The sequence below is a fragment of the Neovison vison genome, chromosome 6, assembly GCF_020171115.1.
Source record: "Neovison vison isolate M4711 chromosome 6, ASM_NN_V1, whole genome shotgun sequence".
In the NCBI taxonomy this organism is placed as follows: Eukaryota; Metazoa; Chordata; class Mammalia; order Carnivora; family Mustelidae; genus Neogale; species Neogale vison.
The window spans coordinates 41,565,329-41,589,400 of NC_058096.1; the positions used below are offsets into that span (position 1 = coordinate 41,565,329).

At 34.5% G+C, this 24,072-nt stretch overlaps 1 protein-coding gene across 2 annotated transcripts in view; it reads left to right on the forward strand.

Moving 5' to 3' along the window:
• The window catches only part of EPHA3 (EPH receptor A3), a 363,053-nt gene that overhangs the window by 93,429 nt on the left and 245,552 nt on the right, over positions 1-24,072 (forward strand). For both annotated transcript variants that reach the window (XM_044251172.1, XM_044251173.1), the window contains exon 3: positions 2,187-2,847. In XM_044251172.1, coding sequence (XP_044107107.1) covers positions 2,187-2,847 — 661 coding nt within the window. The remainder of the gene's footprint in view (positions 1-2,186; positions 2,848-24,072) is intronic.

Here is a 24,072-nt window from a genome sequence, read left to right on the forward strand (position 1 = left end):
TTATCACATTGGTGGTTCTACAAATTGGATTTGATAATTCAAACGTCCTAATATTAATAATTTATTTTTTTCTAATGTGGTTCAAAGGCCAAATAAGTGTTATAGTTCTTCCTTGTGGTTGCCATCAATTTAATAAATTAATATTTCATTTAATGTTGTGAATTGAAGCTATGGATTGGGATTCCTATGTGTTTTTACTATACATAAATAGAAAAATGTTCATCTATTTTAAATGCCATTGATTTAGTTAAGGATTGAAAACTTGCCATTCCTGCTGAAAATAATTAACTCTCTGAATAGAGAAAAGAATTCAGAACTCATTTCTAATGGGTTTCACAAGAATTTTAGTTATATATTTATTTACATAATTAAAATATCTTCTATTTTAAGAGGTTTATATTTGCACTCCCTTGAATGAGTCCTACATATATTATGAGAAAAAATAATTTTTATACATCTCTCAAAAGATGAAATTGTATGCTGCAGATTATGGAGGCTATGAAGAGGTTAGCTTTCATCATGGATTAAATTTATAAATGCATAAGGCATTTAATAAAGGTTGTATAGTACATCTGGGAGGGGAGAAAAAAGAAAGGGAAACAAACTATAAGAGACTCTTAAAGATAGAGAATAAAATGAGGGTTGATGGGGGAGTGGGTTTTGGGGGGTGGACTAGATGGGTCATGGGGAGTAAAGAGGGCACTCGTGATGAGCACTGGCTGTTGTACATAAATGAATCACTGAATTCTTCTTCTGAAACCAATGTTGCACTGTATGTTAACTAACTAGAATTTAAATAAAAATTGGGAAAAAAGAAAAAAAATAGAGATTATATACTACAGAAAGCTTTTTAAGAATGGTAAGGATATGGACAGCTTCAAGGAGAAAAGAGTATAGTCGAGTTGGTGTTATACCATAAACGAAAGAAGATCTAACATGGCTTTTGACAACAGTAGAAAAGTTCATTCTCCAAGAACGTAGTATGTGAAACATGTAATTCACTAATCTCCATTCAAACTTTTAGAAAAACATAAATGGATTTTGGAATTGGGTTTTGGAAGAATGCCAATACCAAACTAAAGAGTTTGAAGTTATTTGTGTAGACAATGGGCAGCCCTAGAAGGCTTTGAATTCAAATATAACATGACAAAAGAGATATTTTCCTGGCAGCACAAGGCAAAATTTGGCATGTCAAAAAAATTGTAGACACAGGTATAAGAGAAACAGCTGATCTAATAGTTGCCAAATCATAAGTAGGACCACAAACCACGTGATGCCAGCTTAAAAGCTTCCCAAACCTATTCAGGATCACAGAAAGCAGTGCTTCTCTGAAAGACTTCCTGGAAAGTCTTGAAACTTTTTAAGTGTTTTTTACATTGAAAAAAAAGTTAGGATAACCTTAGCTGCTATAATAACAAAACCCCAAATAGCCACTTATTTCTTGTTTGTGTAAAATTCAATGTGAGTAAAAGATATTAAGAACTGAAATGTTCACTACATTTACATCTTTTGTTTTCTGCATATAACCATTAGATTTTATTTTGTTAGCAGAGGGAGGCATGCTTGTTTTTTTACTTCAAATTCTCTTTTGTGGTACACCAACATGTATTCCTTGAAATGACTGAGAGTGTTAAAAAATGTCATGTTTGGAGATATATGGTAAGGACATCATTTACATTTACCTAATTTTGCCAGATACTGATTTTACTAAATTCTAGACCAAATTGGGAAAAAATGAATAAATGTTTATTTTAGGCAGCAGTATTTTTCATTTTCTTTTAAAATGGATAAAACACAAAACCATTCATACAACAGAACCATTTCATAGTGTTATTTGAGATAACTAATTTGACATTTTGATGTTGGAATATTTGTCTAGGTATAATCAATTGCTAAGCAACTTTTTTCCTGAATATCCCACAAACCACAATACAATTCAAAGGTATTCATCAACATTATAAATTACTTAGTGTCAATGAACTCAGAGAACCTTGCAAATAATAAACCTACATATAAGAATGTTACGGAATTGCTCCATGTCATGATCTTTAATGAGTAACACTGAACTTTATTAATTTTGTATATCCTGTGATTCCATTAGCACCCTCATTTTGTGTTCATTATTATTCATTATGCTTCACTCATTAATTCTGCTTCTCATTTTTTTTCCTCCTTTGATGCTTCAGTGGGAAGAGATCAGTGGTGTTGATGAACATTACACACCCATCAGGACTTACCAGGTGTGCAATGTCATGGATCATAGTCAAAATAATTGGCTGAGGACAAACTGGGTCCCTAGGAACTCAGCTCAGAAGATCTACGTAGAGCTCAAGTTCACTCTACGGGACTGCAACAGCATTCCACTGGTTTTGGGAACTTGCAAGGAGACTTTCAACTTGTACTACATGGAGTCCGATGATGATCATGGGGTCAAATTTCGAGAACATCAGTTTACAAAGATTGACACCATTGCAGCTGATGAAAGTTTCACCCAAATGGATCTTGGGGACCGTATTCTGAAACTCAATACTGAGGTTAGAGAAGTAGGTCCTGTCAACAAAAAGGGATTCTATCTGGCATTTCAAGATGTTGGTGCTTGTGTTGCCTTGGTGTCCGTAAGAGTGTACTTCAAAAAGTGCCCATTTACAGTGAAGAATCTGGCTATGTTTCCAGACACAGTACCCATGGATTCCCAATCCCTGGTGGAGGTTCGAGGATCTTGTGTTAACAATTCTAAGGAGGAAGATCCTCCCAGGATGTACTGCAGTACAGAGGGTGAATGGCTTGTACCCATTGGCAAGTGCTCATGCAATGCTGGCTACGAAGAAAGAGGTTTTATGTGCCAAGGTAAGAGTCTTCTCTATTTTCCTTATAGTGGTGTTGCTTAACTGTGAGTTTATTATCACTGAGTAACTGAAAGAAATGAACCCAGCCTGAACTCATTGGCAGCAAAACATGCCTCAAAGTGAACAGTCCATTTATGGACCAAATTTATCTCACTTGATGTGTTGATCCACAGTTCACTCTAGAAATATTAGCAGTGTTTGACTATGTGGTTCTTGCCTGTACCCCACGAGAGGTGTTACATATGCTATTTTTAAGTTTTGTCTTCTATTTAATGACTCTGGTGTTATAATTCTAGATCAAGTGAAAGAAAAAAAAAATCTCTCTTTTATGTAAAGGAAAGAAGCACTGGCACTCAGGTAATCTAATTCCAACAGAATTAGATTGACTATATGTTTTTCTATTTCACAGTGGTATGTTCTTTATTTTTACAAAATACAGCATTCAGTGATATCTGTATGTCAAATACCTGTTTACTTATAATGCATTAGTGCTTTAATAAAGATTATTTTATTTAAAAATCCAGGGTTTATACCTTAGTGTTTGATGTATAAAAGGTTAATTTTTAAAAAAATTATTTTGTTTCATGGTTTGGACCTTTAGGCTGCCCAGGAGAATATCTGTACCACATCTTAGGCTCAATGTATATTTGATACTTAATACAGTAGCAAAGAATCTGAACAGTTACCAAGATGACTTTTATTAAAACTTTCTTTGCATTTGAAATAAAATTAATTAAAAATAATCTTTTTTTTCATATAATATTTGATATATCAGATGAAAACTTCCACTTAATCCCCAAATTTGTTAGTTTCTCATTAGGCAAGGTTTGTGTTTAAGAACACACTGAAATAAAAAAAGAGAACACACTGAAATTTTTATTAAAATTTTAGGTGTATAAATATATAGGAGAATTTAACTACTTAGTTTTGGGAATCTGGTCTGGTTTAATACCTATGTTTGCTGTTATACTCTGAAAAAGGAATTGAATTTGGTGTTCTCTTTTTAGCCATTCAGTAATCTCATACCATGCAACAGAAATGAATATACTTTATACATTAATTAATCTTTCTAACAATGTAAATGGAACATAACATTTTATTTTTGACTATAAACATAATCTATGGAAAAAGCTTAATGACAGCAAGTGCTACACTCTAGCCTCATACTTCTCCTTGTTGTTTAGATCGTTGGCAAATGCCATCAGAAATATCATTATTAAGTATGGTTTTGAAAGTTCTAAAATTGAAACAACATGGTAGATACCATTCTTTATATACATGAGTGGAGAAAAATCTTGGTGGCCTTTATAATCCACTTTGAATCATATTTTGTCTCTATGTATTCTTTATGTATATATAATATTTGTGAAAATTATTTTAAATAAAATAATAAGGACCTAACTCAGGAAGAATTTCAAAATTGGCCATTCTTTCTAATTTGGTCTCTATGGAACCAGTCTCTGATATCCACACCAGGAGAGAAAGAGATATGTCTCCTTCTCAATAATATGTATCAATTTATGTAGAACTATCTCCTAAAATATGACAGTGGGCAAGAAACTTAATCATTAGATGTTTGGATTTTAAATAATTTTCATATGTTTTAAAATTTTATTGAAACATAAGAAATAGAAAAATAAGTATTGGTGAGGTAAATAGAATCACATAAAAGTCTTAGTAGAAATAAAGCTTACAAACTTATGTTACATACTGTCTTAAGGACAAACTAGTAGAAGAATAAAAGAGTCATATGAAGTTATAATTCAGAAAGTTCATAATAAGTGAGAATTGCTTTACTTTCAACCTCATTCTAATTTACTTAACTACTTTTTAAACTACTATGATATTCAGTTGTATTCCAAGATCACTCCTAGAGATAAGGATTTAATTAATTAATCTTTAAATTTTGTGTGAGAGAGCAAGAGAATAAGCACAAGGTGGGGGGAAGGGCAGATGGAGAGAAAAAGAGACAGAATCATAAGTAGGCTTCTTGCTCAGCATGGAGCTCTCCATGGGGCTTAATCCCATAACCTCTACTCTGACCTGAGCCAAAAATCAAGAATAGGACGTTCAACTGACTTAACCACCTAGATGTCCTTATAGATAAGGATTTATGTGAAATTTTTATATTCTTGAAACTTGTTTGTCAAGTTGAAGGATGTCAACAGCACCTTTTTCATATAGTAAAGCAATATCATCATAGACTTTCTCTCTCAGCATTTAAAAATACTAGTTTCAGAATGAGATACATATATAAAAATAGCCGATTGTTTTAAGACAAAGATCTTGAAGATAATAAAAATAATTGTAGTAGAATTAGAGATTGCCCTTGAAATGGGATGTGATTGTAATTTAAAGGGGGGGATTTTTTTTTAGTGATGCAATTTAAAGGGGGAATATTTTCTTATAGTTATGTCTTGACATTTGCTGATGTTTCCAAGTGAATTTTGGTTTCCTTTCTTTTCACAATCACAGACTTTGTATATTCAGATTATTAGACAATGTGTTGAGGTATTCTACTTTCTTTTGATTTACATATTTAACAAATATTTGTTTAAATATATTATTTTGGGCATTACTATACTATGTCTTAAAAATCGAGAACTCAGGAACTCAGGAACAAGATTCATTCTGTATCTTGTTCTTGGCTATAATTTTGCCATTGTTGTCAGTGATGGTGCTGGTGTTTCTTATGGTGGCTATGGTTTCCTTTATTAGTTTTTAATTTTTCAGTTGGCTTTTTGGTAAACTTGTAGGCTGTCTGAACAGCATGCTAGGACTCTCACTAGTCAACATTTTAGCAGCCGTGCTTCTGTTTAGGCACAGAGAGGAGTGGTAATCCTCGGAAAAGAAGCAGATATAAAAGATAGCTAAACAAACTTCCTTTATTTCATGAGATCAGTTTTTATTTTTTTAAATTTTTTTCCAAAAGGATATTGTATCATCCTTTTTTAAAAAAAAAATGATGGGGTAATACCTTGATTTGGAACAAATACCTTATTTGGAACACACATATAGCTAGATTTTAAACATCACAGAATAATCTTATAATCCAATGATAAGCAACCATAGGCTTTCAGTTGCCTAACACAAAAGAAAACATGACTCATTCACTTTATTTAAAAGAATATTTAATGAGTGTCTATTTCATTCTAAGTATTGTATCAGAACTCAAAGCCTTTTTTTTTTTTTAATGTTCATGATTTACTAGATGCTAGTGTATTTATTTGTTAAGTCAGGTCTATGAGCTATCTTATTTATCACCCCCCTCCAAGTAACTTACAGGCATACCTTATTATTATCTACATCTTAAAAAATGAGAACAAAGCTTTCACAAGTTAAATATCTTGCCATAGTTTCTTTAATGGGTGAGTGTTGGATTGGAGATCTGAAACCAGGCAGTCTGATTCCAAAGGCTGTCATCTTAACCTCAATCCACATTGCTTCCCTATGTTTTAGTCCAGTGGTGACAGAGACCAAGAAACCCCATGAGACACAAATTCTACGGGAATTAAGAGTACAGTACATTGAAGGAGGAGTAGGACCACAGTTGAATTGGCATAAAGTAACCCAAAATCTGTTAATATAAGGTTTAATATAAATCAGTTTATTTCCCACATCTTTCTGCTTCTAGAATTTTTAGAAAGAAGAGTTACTAGCCAAAATTTAATATTTTGGAAAGACTAATTTTAGTCTGGATGATATGTATAAAATCTGGATATATACATCACCAGTCATCTTAGGTATACAACAAAGTCTAACAAATTTAATTCAATAAGTGTTTTTGACTATCCATTAGTACAAAGTAATAATGCACTAGACACAGGGAAACATAGATGGATTGTATCTACCTTACAGGGGCTCAGCATCTCCTGTGAAAGAGAGATACATAAATGAATACTTTTAATGCAAACCAGACCAATCAGTCTTGCACCAGGGGTACAAAGGACTTTGGCAATGTAGGGGAAGGAGAGATTAATTTTGAGCATTTCCAAATTCATAATGGGATTTGTTCATTAATGATGAAATGCCTTTGAATGAGAGATTTTGATCATCTTTGCTAGCATTAGAAACTTTTGGAGTAAGGAAAAGAGGCTAACTACCTTATATAGCTTACTCATTACAGTCGATAAAGTTTATAATTTGTTTATTGAATCTAAAAATGTGTAGAAGTACCATTAGAGTTTTGTGTTCTGAGCTCGTTCCACAGGAAGGTTTTGTACAGATTTCATAGCCAGGTCATTTTCTCACTTTAGTAATGAAATATTCTGAACCATTTATTCCACTCTAGATGGATAACTGGGACAGTTAAAGTTTGGCTAAGTAAATGCTGAAGATATGACAATATCCATTTGATAGGAAAATATATTGATGAAGACACTTTATTGTCAAAAAATTCACCCATCAATTTCAGAACTATAATTGAAACCAGTGTTGTCTTTTACAGAACCAGAATTCTAACCATAGCATTACACTTTTATTGATTATAAATGAAAACCTTCAAAACAGTGCACTTTTCCTGAAATGAGGAAAAGAGTAGAAATATATTTTGACCATTTATTCAGTTATTCAACTATTATTGAGTCTGTAGTATATAGTATGTACCAAATCCTGTGTTGCACACTAAAAAAACAGAAATGAACATTATCCCTGCTAAATTAGTTTGATTCATAGTTCAAAAATCTGTGTGTGTTGGGGAATGGGAGGTAAATACTTTGGTCTTTGCTCTTAAGGAAGCATAGATTTTTTTTTTCTTGAAGATTTTATTTATTTATTCGATAGAGAGAGAGAGAGAGAGCAAGTACAAGCAGGCAGAATGGCAGGCAGAAGGAGAGGGAGAAGCAGTTCTCCTTTGAGCAGGGAGCCCAGTGAAGGGCTTGATCCCAGGAATCTGGGATCATGACCTGAGCTGAAGGCAGCTTCCTAACCGAAGGAACCACCCGGCACCCCAAGAAACATAGATTTTTAACTGAATTTTTAAACAGAGCTAAGTTAATGGCCGTTTAAACTAAAAATAAATTATTAGTGGTAATGAGGAAGGAGGTATTGGTATGGGTGGAAATAAGTGATAGGAAATTTAAAATTTCTACAGTAAGATGTTTTATGTTGCTGGTTTTGGTTTACTCTGCTGAGAAAGAATGAACACAGGAAAGATAAGAATATAAAGTGGTACACCTTTCTCCTTTAAGGAACAGTTAGAGGGAGAACACAAGAAAAGACTGAAAGAAATATTGGTTGTTAAAGAATAATTCAGAAATTGCATGCCATGCAAACCACAAATGCAGAAAAAGGGAGAGTGCTTATTATGATAAGTTTGGTAAAATAGAAATACACATGAAAAATAACTACAGGGGCACCTGGGTGGCTCAGTGGGTTAAAGTCTTTGCCTTGGGCTCAGGTCATGATCCCATCGTCCTGGGATCCAGCCCAGCATCCAGCTCTCTGCTCAGCGGGGACCCTGCTTCCTCCTCTCTCTGCCTGACTCTCTGCCTACTTGTGACCTCTCTCTCTCTCTCTGTGTGTCAAATAAATAAAAAATATCTTAAAAAAATAACTACATATACTTCAACTGATAAAGAGTGATATAATGATTACTAAGAAAAGTAAGAAATCATGCATGAGACTTGGTTTACTGGTAGTTTCTGTAATATATAATTTTAAAATATGGCTTTCATTTAAATAGGTTTTCTCTCAGTTTAATGATAGAGGAGGAAATCATGCTATCTCTTTTAATTTACTGTGTGTGGCTTAAGTATTTGGACAATGTTTCTGGTCTCTGGGTGAGCTTGCTAGATGTGGTCAAATTGCAGGCTGGGTTGCTTTTATTGGATGTTAATAAGCCTCTTTTAAAATGATACTATTATATATTAAAATTATAAACCTAATTTATCTGCTGTTTGCTTTCAATCATTAACAATCAAGATACAACTGATTTATTTCACTAGAGAAATCATTAGTATTTCTTACATCCCAGTATAATTATTTTAACTTTTTAAGATTGGAAATGTAAAGAAATTTTGCATTAATGCCAAGAAAACCTTGTGAAATTTATTATTATTTTTTAATCCTGGTTAATGAATTCTGCTATCTGCTTTGATTTAGTTAGGAGAGAAAAAATGAGAATGCTAATGGATTTTTACATAGTCAATTAATTACATTTGAGGCAGATACCAGGAGGTTACTATAAATATTCCTGCTCCTACAAACTTTGTTTAGACTTAATGTACCAAGTACCTTATTAACGTCACTGAAGAATCTGTTGCTCTGTGTTTTATCTCTGTGCATTCAGAGTGTTGGAGTGCCAACTTTATTCCTTGTTTTTGTACATCAGCAGCTTAATAGAAAAGTGTGTTTGATGTGATGTATGAAGATAGCTAGACTTTTTGATGATTATCCATAAGTATGTTGGTTTCACCTAGGACTTAGGGCATGAGTTCTTGTTCTCATTTCATTTCTCTGTCAATTCAGAAACTCTTAAAGAAGCTGTCAAGTTTTCAATAACAAAAGATTTGGAGATTCTACTTACTCTTGAAGAGGTAGAGAAAATTGAAAATCTCATTCAGAATTTGGCACCTACTACTGAGTCTGTTTGCACCCTCTGGAACTTCATGGAGTTCATATATTGTAATGAATTCAGAAGCATGTTTTTTTGTTTGTCTGTTTGTTTTTTTCTGGGGGCACTTGGGTGGCTCAGTCGGTTAAGCATCTGACTCTTGATCTAGGCTCAGGTCTTGATCAGAGGGTCTTGAGTTTGAGCCTGGCACTGGGCTCCATGCTGGGCAATATGTGCTGGGAACTGGGCACTGGGCAGCAAGTTACTTGAAGGAAGGACCTCATTTTGTCCTTTTCTAGGAACATCATGCCTAGAACTAACAGAGTATAATTAAGTTCTCAGTTAGATACTTACTGAATGAATACTTACTGAATGAACTCTTCCAACTACGCATCCTTAGAATGTAAGTTCTAGACTGAATATGCTTTATGCTATTTATTTTTTAATCTACCAGGTCTTTCAGATCCGTAATGATGTTCATTTTATCTAATTTGAAATAAACACATTTGACTCTTAGATCACATACAGTTGCAACAAGTTAAGACTAGAACCACCTAGGGGCACCTGGGTGGCTCAGTGGTTAAGCCTCTGCCTTTGGCTCCGGTCATGATCTCAGGGTCCTGGGATTGAGTCCCGAGTTGGGCTCTCTGCTCAGCAGAAAACCTGCTTCCTCTCTCTCTCTCTCTCTCTCTGCCTACTTGTGATCTCTGTCAAATAAATAAATAAAATTTAAAAGAAAAAAGACTAGATCCACCTAACCTGATACTAATTAATGAACTATTACTTTATCTCATCTGTTCATTAATTAGTATCTGGTATCTGAGAGAATACCTTTTATCTTTTATGAATTTATGATGAATAGTTTTTCTGACTTACAAAAAATCAATTGACTATCATACCTGTAATAAAGCAAAGCTCTATTTATATAAATGCTGAAATAATTTTTGTTTTACACACCTAGCACTCATTGACTCATCCTTTAATTACTGCACTGAAATCTCTTACCTTGAATTATGAAAAACTCATTTGTTTCCCCAGAGTTTAAAATTACATCTATCTAATCCCACTTTACCTATAGCAGTTGCACACCCATGACTTTTCAAACCAATACATTTACATAAAATTCATTTACATTTATTTTATTACAAAATATGCCACTGATAAGTAATAATGTGCATAACTTTCAAGCAACCAGATATTTTGACAGTTTTATAAGAGCTATAAAGCCCTTGATTTATACAAGTCTCTATATCTTCTCACCAATTTGTATAATAACTTCTGGTACCTTTAGCACAGTGCAGACCCCTGCCCACCCTCCCTCATCCACCCAAGTTTGCCCTTAAACTTCAATTTGCATTTATTTGTTTTATTTAACAAAAGGCTCTTGTCACGGACAACTGTTTGAGTTCTTGCACTCAGTAGCCTCAAAAATGCTGCTTATCAGTTTCTTCATCCGTAAAAGGGTATTTGAAAATCATCATTATGTTAGTCCTCAGCATCATTGGAATGTGTAATCTTCCTTGCTTTCTTGTTTCTTCCTTCTTTTCTTGTTTCATCTATGTTAAAACAGATGTGATAAACTCATCCATTCAACAGCCTCTTTCTTACTTTAAACCTTAGGGCTTAGGGATACCTTAAGGGAAAGGAAATGCCTTTAATGAACGTATTTATCTGTGTATTCATTATTTATTCACTGGTTGTCCACCTTCTTTCAAGTAGGATTTTCCTCTCCTGAGTACACTTCATTTTTATTTTCATTAAGCTTCTAGTCTATTCAATCATAGGTGATATTTCCTCCATTCTCTTCTTGTTAGCTTCTATTTTTCTTCTTCTGAACATCAGTCACTCTTGATTTTTCCCATCTGGTGTTTGACTCAGTCTCTATTCCTTCTAGCGTGTTTGGTTTTTGTTTTTGTCTTCTTCTTCTTTTTTTTTTTTTTTTCTGCTGATTATTTAAAAGCAACCTTAAATTTAGATATGGACAGTTTTATTGTTGTAGATCCAGACAGGCTTTTAGGTTTTAACTGATTTAAGAAAATGTAGTTTAGGAACAAGCAAACAATAACAATAACAAGATAAAATAAAATTCAACATTTCAAAAATGTTAAACCCAGAATTTTTTTTACTGTGCTATGTCCTAACATTTCATTGTATAAAAGACTAGCTTAGGTATTAGGGGAGTTATAATAATAAATAATGTTCTTGCCTAGAAGGAATTCATGTGAATCAAAAAAAGTAATCAGAGAATTAAAATATTTGTCAGACATTTTACTTGACTGTGTGTAGAACGAACTATATCTATTTGATTTATTTTGGGTATTTATTATGTACATTTAAGAATCACCTAAATAGTAAAAAAAAAAAAAAAAAAAGAAAAATAGTAAAAAAAAAAAAGAAAAAAAAGCAGTGAAGAAAAGGTATAAATTGTATGAAGTAAATTACAAAGGTGTTTACATGAATTACTATATGATATTACTAGAAACTTTCAATCACATTATGTCAATATACCATATAAAAAGTAATTAAGTAAAAACTCTTAAAATATGAAAAAAAGAGGAAAATAAAGAGTGCATTTGGCTTGTGAGTTACCTAAGTATTGTAGTTCATTTGTTTCTTTGTTTGTAGTTCATTTCTGAGTCTAAAAACAAACAGTATAAATTTAAAGCATCTATTTGCATATTTAAGATACTAGAAAGAGGGGTGCCTGCGTGGCTCAGTGGGTTAAAGCCTCTGCCTTCAGCTCAGGTCATGATCCTAGGGTCCTGGGATCAAGCCCTACCTCGGGCTCTTTGCTAGGCAGGGAGCCTGCTTCCGCCTCTCTCTCTGCCTGTCTCTCCTACTTGTGATCTCTCTCTCTGACAAATAAATAAATAAAATCTTAAAAAAAAAAAAGATACTAGAAACAAACGTGAGTTCTTCATTCCATACAAACTACAAATCAGATTATTTTGAGCAGTCAGATGCAATTTAACTGCAAACATATTTAGGGGAAATAGGACTGTTGTTAAATTTAAGGAGTAGAACGAATTCATGTCTAACTATAGGAATACCTCATAATTAATAAGCACAAGTCAGATGATCATCAATAAACCACTATAAAAGACCTTAAAAATCACAGTTTTATAGGGGCGCCTGGGTGGCTCAGTGGCTTAAGCCTCTGCCTTCAGCTCAGGTCATGATCTCAGGGTCCTGGGATCGAGCCCCACATCGGGCTCTCTGCTCAGCAGGGAGCCTGCTTCCCCCTCTCTCTCTGCCTGCCTCTCTGCCTACTTGTGATCTCTCTCTGTCAAATAAATAAAAATCTTTAAAAAAAAATCACAGTTTTATAAATGTTAGTCTAACACAGGATTACAAATAAATGAGAATTACAGTCTGCTAGTAAAATATGGGTTATTTTATACAAGTTAACTTTAGTTATATAATCATGTCAAATTTCACTGTTCAAAGAGAGAAAAATAATAAGACATTTCTTTAAATATGTCTTTTACTAGTCTTTGTCTTGACCCGAAGGGACATTTTATAGGTCAGTATTAAGATATTTTCCCAAGGTTTTAACCCAATTCACGATCATCCCTTGTCAAATAGCTGTAGGGTATTTGCTTTTAGGATACCATTTTTTAAAAATTTTAATATGCTAAAATCTGTGAATTTTCAGATACTTTGTCTAGCCTAGTGTTTCAAAGGTAGAAATAATTATTTAGGCAACTCTTGTATGCTAAATATATAGTCTTTGGGGAACACAAATAATTTTCTCATTCAAGTAGTTTGTTTGAGAGTGTGTTTGTGGAAAAATGTGGAATGAGCTTCCCAATACAGTATTTACTATAGGAATCTAAGACATGGGGAAAAAGTAATTTCAGTTGTAGAAAGTAAAGTAGCTTTAATTTTACTTGAAGTTATTTTTGTCATCACATTTTCAGTCTCATTTTCAAAGGAAGATCAGGACACTGTGTACACTAAGGAAATATCTATTAAATGCAAACCCATTTGAAAAGTGATTAGAATTTTCCGAAGAAGGACATATCTAAGCCCATTTCTCCTTGTGACTGGTGGAATATTGTTTATTTTGAATATATAAAAATTTCAGTTAGTTGGTGTTTTAGTGTGTGTGACCTTGTCGGATAGCTCGTGGATCTGCCACCGTAATATACCATCAGGTAGTTGGGCTCTGAAGGAACTATTGAAATTTCATCTCTTTAACATAGCCTACTTGGGGGTTGATATAGATATTCTTCCTTGGTCTGATATGCTTCATGCAATTATGCAAAATAAGTATTTTAAAACTGATATATAAGCTATAGATCTTGTAGGGAATATTCATCTTTATCAACATGCCTTTTCTGTCCAGCTATTCAGAAATTATCAGAGATTCTATATTTTATTTATTTTTTTTTAAGATTTTATTTATTTATTTATTTATTTGACAGAAGGAGATCACAAGCAGGCAGAGAGGCAGGCAGAGAGAGAGAGAGGAGGAGGAAGCAGGCTCCCTGCTGAGCAGAGAGCCCGATGCGGGACTCAATCCCAGGACCCTGAGATCATGATCTGAGCCGAAGGCAGCGGCTTAACCCACTGAGCCACCCAGGCGCCCGAGCTTCTATATTTTAAAATTCGAAGAAGCCAATGTAGTTTTGTTCAGAATGCAGGTTATGATTCTAAAAAAAGGGAGGGAGAGAGATTATTGAGATTTCATGAACTTTTCCAGTTTGTTTCATTGTTTTTCATCAACCCTTCTCAGAGAAAGGGAGAACAAACCTTGTGCAAAATAAACTAAGAAGTAGATCTTCTTCTCCCTCTTGAGGTACTGAGATTCTGTGAAAGACATTGGTAAGGGCATCACAGAGAGTGCTTTGCAAGTACAGATTCGTTGTATACTTTCCACCTTCTTTCCTGTGATTTCTCCCCCATTCTGTCTGTGTTTGGAGTTTTGACAATCCCTTATTAGTTCCAGAGGAGAACTTATAAGAGCTAATAAGGGTTTACATTACAGCTCTGACAGCTGGCACTAAACCTTAATAGAAAGCAATTGTGGAGAGAAATATACGTTTTGATAATGTTTGATGAAAGTGCTCCAAAGGAGAGCCATTTGGAAAGAATCATATGACTAGAGAGACTGCATGTATATTCTATTCGTGTAGCTTCTCATCTTCCAGGATGTGGACGAAACATCCTGTTGGCAGATAACTGTAATCACTTATGGATGTCTCTTTTAGGGAGCAGAATCCATGATATCCTGTAGGAAAAATGTATTATAAACTTTGGTTGGGTTGTTATTTATCCCTCTTCCAGTAGTCCTCTGAGATGTGTTGCTGTTGATTGCCCTTTAGAAACACTCAGTATTGGACTTCTAATCACAGATTTGTTCTGGGAGAGGAGACCCAGAGATTCCAAGGGTGAGTCAAGATCATGAAACTGATAGCCATCAAATGAACAGTCACAGACTTTTTGTATGAGAAAAAAAGAAAATAAAAATAAGAAGTAAGAATGGCTTCTAAAAATGAAAGACCCTCCATATAAAATATTCCTGAATTCTCTGTTCAGTGGTCAGTTATAATGCCACAAAAGGTTAAAAGTTGACACTGTAATTGAGAACATCTGCTGCTTTTTGACATGAAGACTTACTTTCAACAAGAAAAAGAAAGCATATGCTGTGAGATGAGAGAATACCATTCTTGAATTAATGCATAAAGAACATGTAAATTTTTCTGGAACTCAGAAATGAATCTGTATATATAAATGGTTGGAAAGGAACGTTTTTGTTTCTCTGGTCATTATTAGATAGGAAAATCTATATTCCAGAGATTTGGATCCACTTGCTGCCTATCTCATGCTGCTATATTGAAGATGGGATATTCCAATCTGTCAGCCAACATGTGTAAAGGCTTTATGGCATCCAGAATTGATTAATGTGCTGAACTGAGGGGAAGGACAATACAGTTCTTGCTCCCAAGCACCTTGGATTCTAAAGGGTAGCTGAACTGAATTTATGTTAAACGGAAGCATGTACAGTATCCATAAGCTCATTAGGAAGAAAAAAAGTGGAGTAAGCATGAAAGACGGATATTGCTTAGAGACTCATCAAAATGTGTTGCTAAGAGGTAATAAATGGAGAGGTTTCAATTTCTATGGAGTCAAATATTCCATCATTTATTCATTTTCATCAAACAAAATGTAATGAATACCTACTATACCAATATCCACTGGAAATACAGCACTGAACACAACAGAAAAATGTCCCTGCCCTCACAGTAATTAGCTTTTAGTGGAAATATCAGTGGAATATGCTAATGCAGATTCTTTCTCTGTACCACCCGTGGAATAAAGCATAGACTAATCTCTCAGCCCAGGTGATTTTGCCTCCAAGGGACATATGACAATGTCTGAAGAAGACATTTCAGTTGTCACAGCTTGGGGTGGGGATTGCTACTGGCATCTAGAGTTTAGAGGCCAGAGATGTAGCTAAATATTGTACACTGCACAGGGCAGCCTCTGTAACAACAGATCATCCAAGCAAACTATGTCAAGTTTGGGAAAACCTTTGGGTAAATTGGAAGGGGAGATGAACCATGAGAGACTATGGACTCTGAAAAACAGTCTGAGGGGTTTGAAGTGGCGGGGGGGTGGGAGGTTGGGGTACCAGGTGGTGGGTATTATAGAGGGCACAGCTTGCATGGAGCACTGGGTGTGGTGAAAAAATAATGAATACTGTTTTTCTGAAAATAAATAAATTGGAAAAAAAAAAAAAAAGAAAAAAAAAATAACCCTTCCTTTTACAGAAACATAAATTAAGACTAAAAGGTCAAATTACACATTAGCAGAGCCCAACTTGGAACCCAAACTCAAGCATCTCATGATGGTACCTCAGGACCTTTCCTTTTGGGGATTTATGTAGACTTAGAAACTTCTATAACTTTTAAAGGCATGTGGAGTCTTATTAACTACTTAGGTAATTGGAAAGTAACACTTAAGCAAGGAAAATCAGAACTAAGATTCTTTATGTGAGAGAAAGAATAAAGATTTCAGGACTCTTCACATGAAGGTAGATATTTAAAAACAGTGAAAGAATGTTACTTGCCCGGAGCTGGAAAAAGTGACTGACATTTAATGGCTGGAATTTGGTAGTACACAGACTGAGAATGTGAGCAGAGTGATAAAAGAGATATCAAAGAAAAAGCATTTGGAGATTGAGGGCGTTTCCTTAAGCAAAGGGTTCAGACAGCTGCTATGGAGTTAGTTCCCTTTTAGCGAACTCTGACGTGCTGACATGAAATCGAATCTGACATTTGATTCCCTTTTTTCTGTAATGTGGTACAAATGTACAGATGACAGGTAGATGTGGTTATTTACAGGACCATATTGTATTAATATATACAACTCGGTATAAAAACTTCCTTGGTTCTAATTCTAAGACTCTTCCTTTTTTGATATTAGAGCAGGGCCTTAACATCAGCAGTTTCTGTCCTCTGGCTTATAACTGAGCTTGGTGCTTTATTTTATCTTCCCAAACACCTATGGGGAAGGCACCGTCAGGTCCCCGTTTCCCATGAGAGGAGACTAAATAAGTCGAGAAACTGGACAGTTGTCCAGAGGTTGCAGTTGGTAAGTGGTGAAACAGGAATCTGAGTGCAGAACACTTGTGTGTGGCCAGCGTTCCTTTGGCCTCCCTAGCAAGGAGGACCAGGGACGTGAGGAACCTGAAGGCCACCAGCCTGAGTTTTTAGAACTAGCCTGTGCAGCTCAGGGCTGTCATTGCTGTAAGGCTGCTTTTGAGGATGTCATTCAACACTTTCCACTCTGTCCTCTTTCTGAGACCCATGGCAGACATTGATTTCAGACTCCCATGCCAGGAATGCTTGTGTTTCTCAACCTACTGGCTTGTTTTCACTTCTGGAAATTGATTCATGTCATGGTAATGGTATCTTGTTTACATTCTCTATAAATGAGTGCAGAATTGTGTCTTCCTACATCCTACAAATAGCGGTGCCTTCGCAACATTCCTTGTTGATGTTAAAATACAATTTTTTTTCATGTGAAATGAGAAATCTATTTAGGCAACTATATATATATGTATATACACACACACACATACACACAAGTATATAAGTGCATATATACACTTATTCTTCATTTATCTATTGATGGACACACTTGGGCTTCTTCCATAAATTGACTAGTGCTTCAACAAACATAGGGGTACATATATCTTTTTGTATTAGTGTTTTCATATTCTTTAGGTAAATACCCAGTAGTGAGATTACTTGATCATAGGGCAAATCCATTTTTAATTTTTTGAGGAACCTCCAAACTGCTTTCCAGTTTTCATTTCCACCAACAGTGCACAAGGGTTCCTTTTTCTCTACATCATCACTTATTTCACAATTTTATTTTTTCCCCATATATTTCCTTTGTACTCTGTTCTTCAGATTTCAAACAATATTTTATAGTTTTCTATTGCATCCTGCATTTTAGGTATTCTGTCTCTAGGATGAGTGATAAATACATTTGAATGGTCATTTATTGATTGCCAAATATGTACTCAGGGATTAATATACCATTTAATGCTCAACAAAAAACCTTACAAAGTAAATATTATTAGCCATATTTACCAGGACAGGGCTAAGATAATTTACTAATTTGTCCTGTTTCATGAGGTCAGGTTGTAACCACAGCTCTGTCTAATTCTGAATCCCAATCCTTCTTATACTGTAATAAGCTAATATTTTTCTTTTGGTGATACTTTATAACTCACAATAATGTGAAAATTTGGAAGTTCTTGCAGCCAAGGGAGTGGCTAAAGAAAGTGGTTTTTAGAATTGAGGTAAAAAAGATTGGCAGTAGTTATTTAAGGAGGCAAGAACTTTATTCTTTAACATAATCCTTCTCTCTTTTTTCAGTATGGAACTGGGTAAGACTATAATGCAAACATGTTTTAACAGGGTAGCTGTGGTCTTTATTTTCTGTGCATGTGGAACTGAGTCACACCTCTAATTACCTCTGCTTCTATTTCCATTGCCCCTGCTGTTGTTGAGGCCATGATTGATAGGAGATGATGGTGAGGGGGGAACCAGGACCCAGAAAACTCTCGCTATGTGCTCAGTGTGTATGCTTGCACAATATGCTTCTTTATTAGTTTGATAGATCTCCAAGTGGCAGATTGGGAATGAATTTTGGAGATGGCTGATGTATCTGCTAACATACTGGGTATGTTCAAAGCTTATAAACACTGAAATACATATATGAATGTATGTATGTGTATGTAGGAATATATGCAGGTATATATATACGTGTGTAACTGTATGTGCCTAAAGACATACAGGACATGTACATATATGCATGTGTAGGTGCATATATGGATGCATGGCATATATATTCATATACACACATTCATTTGTGCTGTATACTTAGCATATATATATAGGTATTATAATATGTGTACTTATAAATATACATCTTGTTTCTAAAGAATTTAAGATGAATGAAGTATGGAATAGAATATCAAATGGAACTTCAGATGGTATTGGACTGCTGCATACATTCTTATATTTCTTTGTATCGCTTTTAGAATGAGGCAGCACACAGAGTAAGTTAATAAATATAATATGCATGTCTTTAAAATTGCAGTAATAAATCATTGTACTCCTTTGGGTAAATAAATAAATATGGCTTAAAATGTACATGCTTCCTAAATTATCAATCAGATTGTTTTATATGAAGATTGTATATGAAACTCCTCTCTTCGGAAATGCTGTTGGTGTCATAGGTTACAAAGTTTTGTGTTGCTATCAGAAATTTTGTGGGGCATCTGGCTGGCTTACTTGGTTAAGCTTCTAACACTTGGTTTCCACTCAGGTCATGATCCTGTAGGTGGTGGGGTTCCATGCTCAGCAGGGAATCAGCTTAAAGATTCTCTCTCTCTCAGCCCCATACCCCACTTTCTTAATCTGTCTCTCAATCTCTAAAATAAATGAATAAATCATTTTTTTAAAGAAATTTTTAACCCTTTAAGCTTTCCAAAGTATAAAGGCTTGTATAAAGCAACTGTTTCATTTATACAATAAAACTCCTTTAAAATGTTGATATCCAAGAACAGATGTAATTCCCAAGGGCTTCTACTGTATATAGTATAGTTTAGTGACAAGATATATGCTGCTTTATATTCAAATCTGTGTAATGATGATGGGTGGGATAATGGTGTTCTATTAGTGCTTCAGTGCAGAGCTACTGGGCAAAAGAGGCTGGAAGTAAAAGCAGGCTATATCCTTCATAAGGTTGATGGTTACTCTTATTAGTGATGAAAAGCAAATGAGAAAATACGTTGGCTTGCTTTTTATTAAGCACAGTAAGTAAAGCAGATGAGTGTTTGAAAGCTCATTGAGCTGCCATAAAAAAATTTAAACATTGTTCATATTGGCTAGTAGCCAAGTTCATGCTGTAAACTCCAGACAAGGGTCAGCACTGCAGAGGAATTGTCAGCTCTATTCTCTGTACACTCTTAGTCCAGTAATAAACCTGAGATTTGCTCAGCACAGTTGCGGGATTACATTTGTTTTACATGACTTGATACATAATTAAATTCATGGTAAAAATCCAGTAAGATTCCTTAGAATAAAATTATGTGGATGCCTGATTTTATATTCTTGAATCTTGTTTATAGCATTTTATTATAATAAATAGATATGGATAGATAATTACATATATATATATATATATATATATATATATATAATTTTCATATGTCTTGACCTAAATATTTTTTAAGAGTCAGAGTTAGGAGAGAAATATAACAATAAAATATTGATAACAGATTGGGTACTAAAATATAAATACTAATTTTTTTAAGTGGATAAAAAGCATACTTTGTTATTGTTAGAGATTGTAAACTTTCTAAGATTAGCAGCTGTGTTTTCTACTCTTTTGTGAATCCTTTCTGAGCCTAGTTCAAATGTACAATAATGTACATTTTGTACATTTTACATTTTAATGTAAAATAATGTACAATAACAACATCTTTTGTGGGAATATTGATGGCTCCTTTACTTACTAATATTTTTGTTTCTTTATTAACATATGCACTGTATCAGTATAAAATAGGAAAAATGGAGTGATAGTGAAATATGGGTAATTTTCTTGCATGAAGGCACACATGGTGGGTATAGGAACACACATACCTAGTTATTTGCTATGCCCTGACCTTTTGTGATTTTAGAAACTGCATCACTCCTTCCTACTCAAATCATTTCCCACAATTAAGCTTTCTATAAAATAGAGGTATGATCTAAATATTTGACAAAGTATCGAAACTTTCAGGGTACAGGGGTTGAAATAGTTAATCTAACAATAAAATGATAAAACAAATTCTGCTGTTTTGGTTAACACATAGTTTGCATCACACCAGTTTATCTTTAAATATCTTTTAACGTCCTTTTTATCTTTTTTTTAGAAGACAGGCAACAAAAATGAAGTGACAGGAAAGTAATTTCGGAAGAAGGAAGTGTGCTTGAAATAGCCACTAGTTTATGTTAAAGGTACAGCCACGCTTATAAAGTCCAGACAATCTGAATACTCTTTAAAATACTGAAAAAATAGACAATGAAAATCATTATCTAATTTCTCATACACAGTAAAAAGTTTTCAGTGATTTGTGAGACTATCATCTCAATTTAAAGCAAAATAAAAAGAAAGAAATGAAATGAAAAAGCAATGGATTCCTTCCCAAAAATACAAACAGAGGATGATAAAGCATTTGGAAATTGTTATCTACAGCTGAAATGATCCAGCCTGGAATATCTGTCTTAAGATGTAAAGATTTGAAGGGTTGTAATTTAGTAATTACATTTTATTTGCTGTTATTCATTTGCTGCTCAGTTATGGGACATGATTATGTGTTGTTGCTTAGATAATTGTAATGATAAGAAAAAAAATGTCCTTGTAATCTTTTTATGTCTGAGAAACTCAGGGAATATATTCTATCAATCTTTGAGCACCTTCTGTACTTCCTCTGAAAGCTTTTGTTTTGTTCACAACAGTTTTCTGAAGCTGCACTGGGTTTGAAAGTAGATTGAATGGAACTTTTACATATTCCACCAACTGTAAGATTTTATACATATCAATCAATCACATATTTCTATATTTATTTTAGTTTAATAATTATCAGATTCTTTAAGCTGATGACAGCCATAAAATTGGGCCATAATAGCCTAGTATATTTTCTAGGATATATTATTTTTCCAAATAATTGTAAAGAAAACACCCTTGCTAAGTGTTAAGGAGGATGACAAATATGTCTTGTGGGTTTGTCTCAAGTTTGTGTAGTGAAATTCTTTATTCCTATGACAACACTGAGACAGCAGTCAGAGTCTACCTTACTTTAGACATATAGTTATAACTTGCTAAGTAAGTGAGTTCCAAAGTTGATAGATGAAAGCCTAAATGTTAAAAAGGGGCAAAGTAGCATAAATATAATAAACATCACAACTGGCAGCTTAGGAATAGGACAGGAGGCAGAAGGTCTATGATAACATACACAAGTGTTCATTTTCATCTGCCTGGGGCCACAATGGGGCCAACGCCTTCCATGGCTGAGTAAACTCTGAGAAGATCTCAGGATTACGGAGTCCATAACACAAGTAGAAATACTCCTAGTTGTGGCCTTAAGTTATCAATAAATGTTTAAATTATATTCTCTCCACTCTGGTAACAAATTAATTAGTTGCACATTTTATAATGTCTCAAAGAAGACAATGATTCGAAGCATCATTACTTTAACTGTTATGAATGGTATAAATCAGGAATTTGGATTTTATCTTGGCTCTACCCCCTATTCACTATGTGACTGTGGGCAAAGGACTTAACTAGTCTGGGTCCATTTCCTCACACATAAAATGAGAAAAAAGAAGAGATAACAGAAGTATCTCCTTTGTAGTGTTATTGGGAGGATAAAGTGAGATAATGTTTATAAACTATTCAATACAGATTCTAACACAGAGTAAGGACTTAATGAGTGTTAGCTTTTATAACAAGACTAAAGCCTTGGTGATGGTGGGCGGGGGGCATCAGCTATCTAGAAAGATTTTGTTTATTTGTTTGTTTGCTTTACCTAAGTTCCAGGAATCCAGAGAACCAAAATTTTGCTATATATTAAATAGAAGGTCAAAACAAACAAAATAAAATTTAAACAATACGTTTGTCTTATAACATCCAATATTTCTGTGTTCCAAATTAAGAGACCTTCAGTTCTTACATATTTAGAACTTAGACTAATCCTGTTTGGATAGTTTTTCAGAATCAAATAGCTTTGTTCAGTAATTGGTTTTGATGGTCTGTCTAACATGGTTCAGGGTTGTTTCTCTTAAAACGAGGCATGTCATACCATTCGGAATTGTTAATACATTCTGAATTACCTCGCTGTGACAGTATTTTTCTCTCTATCATGTAGAAAACCAGCTCCTTTTCAGGACCAAATAATTAGCTACTTGGAAAGTATCATAAAGTTTGAAGCTCGAGCATGATTGTTGAGACCTTAATCACACTTAAATCCCTCAAATGCATTCCACTGTGTAAAATGTGAGTAAGTGAGGGAGGTGTAGGAATAAGTATGATGATATGAGTACGTATAGGTAGTATTTAAAAACAAAATTCACCGGAGTAAAATTTGAAGATCAAATTGGCTTTATTCAATGACTCACGAGTTGGGCACCATCCCACCTAGCAAACAGAAAGGAACTCCAAAGTCCAAAAAGCTATACAAAAAGGAAGGCTTTTATAGCAGGTGAGGCAAGGAAAAGAGTGTATTATTTCAAACAAGATCACCTTCCTTTGGGGGACTGTGGGCAGATGGTCTGTGGGCAGATAACCTCACTAAGACTGACCAGAAAATTCCAGATTTCCTAATTTAAGATTACATTCCTGGGAGACATTTGAAATTTCAATTAGATTGGATATTAAATCTTGGTTTTCTGACATGGGATTTAGCATGAGTGACTCCACTTTGGGTCTATTGTCTCTTTTCATAACAGTAGGAAAGCAGAGCACAAATTTTAAGGCAGAGAGAGAGAGAATAAGGGAGAGACTACACACATATTACATAAATTTAATTAAAAATGTTCAAAGAGGGGGCACCTGGGTGGCTCAGTGGGTTAAAGCCTCTGCCTTCGCCTCAGGTCATGATCCCAGGGTCTTGGGATCGAGCCCCACATCGGGCTCTCTGCTCAGTGGGGAGCCTCTTTCCCCCCCCACCCCTCTGTCTGCCTCTCTGCCTACTTGTGATCTCTCTCTCTGTGTCAAATAAATAAAATCTTTAAAAAAATAATGTTCAAAGAGAAAATTAAGTGAAGACCTGATAATCAGTCATTGCATTTTATATGTAAATATTCAGTCAAATATATAATTGGTATCTGTTATAAATAGTATGTGTATTCATATATGTTGTACTTTTAAATGAGTATTTCTAAGTGTTTTCAGTTCTGCATTTTTTTTAAAGATTTTATTTATTTATTTGACAGATCACAAGTAGGCAGAGAGACAAGCAGAGAAAGAGGAGGAAGCAGGCTCCCTACTGAGCAGAGCGCCGATGCGGGGCTCGATCCTAGGACCCTGAGATCATGACCTGAGCCAAAGGCAGAGGTTTTAACCCACTGAGCCACCCAGGCGCCCCTACACTTCTTTTTTTTTTTT